The sequence below is a fragment of the Carlito syrichta genome, unplaced genomic scaffold (assembly GCF_000164805.1).
Source record: "Carlito syrichta isolate Samal-C Ts95f unplaced genomic scaffold, Tarsius_syrichta-2.0.1 Scaffold165621, whole genome shotgun sequence".
Lineage (NCBI taxonomy): Eukaryota > Metazoa > Chordata > Mammalia > Primates > Tarsiidae > Carlito > Carlito syrichta.
In genome coordinates this window covers 421692-426018 of record NW_007109717.1, presented here as the reverse complement: position 1 = coordinate 426018, position 4327 = coordinate 421692, and the positions used below count along the sequence as shown (strand labels likewise).

Below are 4327 nucleotides of genomic sequence, written 5' to 3'. Positions count from 1 at the left end.
GAACCCGCGGGCTGAGGCAATCCACTCACCTCAGCCTCCCAAAGGCGCGGGATTACAGGCTGAGTCACCGAGCCTGGCCCCATTTTCTACTATTGTGGTTTTGGTTTTCGTACAATTTACAGTTTATATTTGGGTTTCATTTTTAGAAGCTTTATTGCTGATGATCAGCTTTATATATTAGGATTAGGAATTAGAAACTTTTATAGAAATTAAGATAGATATATAGGATTTTAGAACAGCCATTTTGTTAAGAGATTGTAATCAATTGTTCCTAGAAACGGCCCAGGGTGATCTTTAGACTGGGCCATTCTTTAGAAACTGGTTTGAACTATAATTAAGAGTTTCTATAGTGCAGGTAGAATTAGCTTGGAACAGAAAGGGATTAGGATTTAAGTTAGTTATTAGGTTTTGTGTATGCACAAGATTTAGAAGTTATTGATTATTAGAATATTATGATGTCAGAATTGTTGTATTGCTTTTGAGGAACATTAACCAAGCATAAGGAACAGTGAGATAATTTTGGGATTGTCCTTCCTCATGCTTGGGAAAACGCCTGGTAGGTGGGGGACGCCCCTCATCCACCTGGCTTTGTGTTCACGTGAAAGTCTTGTGATTTAACCTGTGAAAATTTAGGATAAAAGACTTACGGTTTGTCCCATTAAACGGCTTCTGCACTAGACAGAGTCCAGTCTCTTTCTTTCTCCCCACTTTCCTTTCTTTCTCTTTATATCTATCCCTCCATCTTCCTTTCTTTTAATATCTATCCCTCCAGTTTAATCGCAGACGCCACTTTTCCTACCAGGGACCTCCAGTATCTGCAGGGTCTGGCCCCTCGCAAGTACCTAAATAAATTACAGGGAGGTTACCCATCATTCCAAAGGATTAAAGGGATTTCAAAAAGATCTGCTCATTTTAGAGATGGCACTTGTTATTTTTCATTTCACTCACAGACCGAGACTAAGGGAGTGACACAGCTTCCAAAAATAACAGGTCATTAGAAATATATTTGGAACAACTTAATAAATCAGTGTATTACCTGTCCACGGAACATACTCGGGCATTTTATCTAGTGGTTTTTCTCTTCTGTACAAGGAGTCTCTGCTTTGGCGATAATGACCAGCAGCCTGCAGCATATCCTGGGGACAGGACAGAGTGTCAGTATGTGCACAGAGGGATAGAGAGCAGTACTTCTGAAGGTAACTTGAAGCACCAAGGTCAACTGATAAAAAACATACTCAGTGCAGGTCTGTAGGATTACTTTTTGGTTCTTTCTGCTTTTGAAATTTGTTTTACACCATAATTTAACTTCAATTTTGGGAAACTACAGTAACCAAGGTAGGCAAACCATTATTATAAAGTCCATTAGCTAACATTAAATGAAACATTTTAGTCAATAAATTCAGGTAGCAAGGTTTTGAGCAGTTAAAAAACGGAAATGAGAAATATTTAGATAGTTACATATTCATATGGATACATTTGCAATGATATAAACATCCCTCTCCAAATAAAAGGTTTATGCTACCAAGCAGAAAGTTATTAAGAAAGTTATTAATATGTACAAGGCAAACATCCAAAATAATGGCTAACTGATTGATGACTAATATTCTTCTAACTTTTTGGAATTAACTAGTGGCGAAAACCTTATCAATTATTGGCAATACAAAGCAAGACCATGGAAACCACTTTCCTGTCCAGCCACACGTGGGACTCTGATGTGCTGAACTCTTCGCCATCTTTCTGTACCTTGAGAATATTGTTCACGCTGATCACCACCTCAGCCCATTCAACAGAATCCATCATTGTCTCTTTCAAGACTTGCTCCTCATGCTCCAGCAAGCACTCACAGATGGTATCTACTTGGGACACCTGATAAAGTATATAGACGTCAACTACTTACAACAAAAATTATGATGCTGGGTAACAATTAAAACTATTCAATAGGCTTTACTCATTAAGCCATATTCTCAGATCATTAGAAAGAAGAAAATTTATTGAAAGTTGGTAGCAAAAATAATTTTAAAAACCAAGAAAAATTAGAAACTCCTAAATTTTAAAAGTTAGAGTACTCACATAACTCTTTTATAAATAGGCAAATTCTAGATTGTTACCAAGTAGATGTTTTAATTAAAACACAAAGCAACTGAAACACTTGTTTATTATAGCTATTGGTGCCTAGTGCAAACTTTAAATTGTACTAGGTTATAAATGACATCATTTTACAATGTAAGATCTCAAACTATGAACCAATGGATTAAAATAATGACCTAAACTAAAGAACTTGCTAATTTCTTTGAGGAATTCCCCTTCTTTAGGCATAACAGAAATGTTCATAGAATAAACAGTAAGCAATATGAGAAAATACCAAACTAAATACATAGCTTCCAACTCTTTTGTTGTCAATAATTAACACATGGAGATAACAGTATAAAAAATGTTCACAAGCACTGAAATTCTTGTTTCCAGTTTCATTTTGCAGTTAAGCTTTTCCCCTTAATGTTGAGTTTACACAGCACCAGACACTCAGAGATAAGAGAAAAGAGAAATCTGATTTGCTGCCCTCAAAGAGCTCACAAACTAGCTGAAGGAACAAGACGAAAAATGTGAGCCAAACAAAATTACTCTCTCAGCTGGGCTCGGTGGTTCAGACTGTAATTCCAACACTTTGGGAGGTCGAGGTGAGCGGATTGCCTGAGCCTGCAGATTTGAGACCAGCCCGGACAACTAGGTGAGACCTCGTCTCTACAATAAATAAGAAAATAAAAAATAAATTAGCCGGGCGTGGTAGCATGAGTGCCTGTAGTTCCAACTACTGGGAAGTCTGAGGTGGAAGGATCGCCAGAGCCTAGCAGGTTGACACCAGGGTGGCTGTGAGTGTGCCACTGCACTCCAGCCTGGGCAACAGAGTTAGACTCCAACTCAAAAAAAAAAATTGCTCTCTTCTGCAAACTCTGTTATAGTTTCTGATGTTAACCAAAGGCATACTAATGGCCCAAGCAAGAAACCTTCAGCACATTTAATTAGTAAGATTAAGAATTTTTATACCATAAACATGAAAAACAAAATGAAAGCATATAAAATATAAAAAGCATAAAATAATATAAAAGGAAATGAAGTGCCAAAACACTTGTTAAATACTTTTATCACATGTCTATTCTGTGGCTTCAAATACTGCCCCTATGAACATGGTCTGTTCCTTAAGTGGTAAGCTCTGCTTTTTCAGGTCCCTGGAGGCACCAGGCCTTCCCAAACTAGAGACAGAGGCAAGACGGAGAAGAGTGCACCCTCAAACAGATTTTGCTATTTTACTTTCTGTCAAATCAATCAGAGATTGATTTGGCTTAACTGCTTTTCTTAAGATGCTATCACTCTTGAGGAACATAACTTGCCACCTGAGAGAGGAAGAACAGGTAAAGAAAAAAAAAGACACTCCCTATGTATATTTCTGCCATGTGAATGCATCCCCTCTTTCCAGTTCTCTGTGTTCATCATGGCTATGCCATGTGGGAGTACCCTTAGAACTAGACCCAAGGGTGCCAGGCATGGTGGTTCACACCTGAAATCCCAGCACTTTAAGTGAGGTGGGAGGATCGCTTGAGGCCTGGAGTTTGAAACAAGTCTGGGCAACATAGTGAGAGCTTGTATCTACAAAAAATTAAAATAAAAAAAAAAGCACTACACCCAAGGCAAGCTGAAGACCTGTAGCTATCATGATAAATGAATATAAATTGTGAACGTGAAAAGCTCTAAACATTACCATTTTTTAATATGGAACATTCTTTTTGTAGAGTCAATCACATTTTTAGTTTCACTGTATCAAATTTCTTAAGTACTATTCATATATTATGTATCCAACTGATAATTTCCAGCCCTTTCTCTTACTCAGGAAAGTGTAAACACACTGAATTAATTGCTCTTTGCCCTTTGATCCAAATGCAGAAAAAGGAACCAGGCTCTGGCTCAGTTCTTTCAAGTAATCTGTCATCAATAATTTTTTTAAAAGATTTGTTTCATCATGTAACATTATGCTAAATAAAGAACAAAAAGGATACAAAGATTACAATTTGACTCGTTAAATTATAAAAATTGAGGTGAATTGTTTTTCTTTCTTTCTTTTTTTTTTTGAGTTGGAGTCTCACTCTGTCGCCCAGACTAGAGTGCAGCAGCCGCTCCCGGCCACCGCAGCCTCGGCCTGCTGGGCTCTGGTGATCCTTCCGCCTCTGCCTTCCAAGTAGCTAGAACTATAGGCGTGCACTACCACGCCTGGCTAATTTTTTGATTTATTGTAAAGATGAGGTCTCGCCTGCCTAGGCGGTTCTCGAACCCGCGG

At 38.1% G+C, this 4327-nt stretch overlaps 1 protein-coding gene across 1 annotated transcript in view; it reads right to left on the bottom strand.

The window, feature by feature from the left end:
* The window catches only part of NUP133 (nucleoporin 133), a 69618-nt gene that overhangs the window by 24636 nt on the left and 40655 nt on the right, over positions 1-4327 (bottom strand). Inside the window, exons 18-19 of the mRNA XM_008051116.2 lie at positions 1744-1866; positions 1037-1136 (exon numbers count right to left, since the gene is read on the bottom strand). Of these exons, the coding sequence (XP_008049307.2) occupies positions 1037-1136; positions 1744-1866 (223 nt within the window). The remainder of the gene's footprint in view (positions 1-1036; positions 1137-1743; positions 1867-4327) is intronic.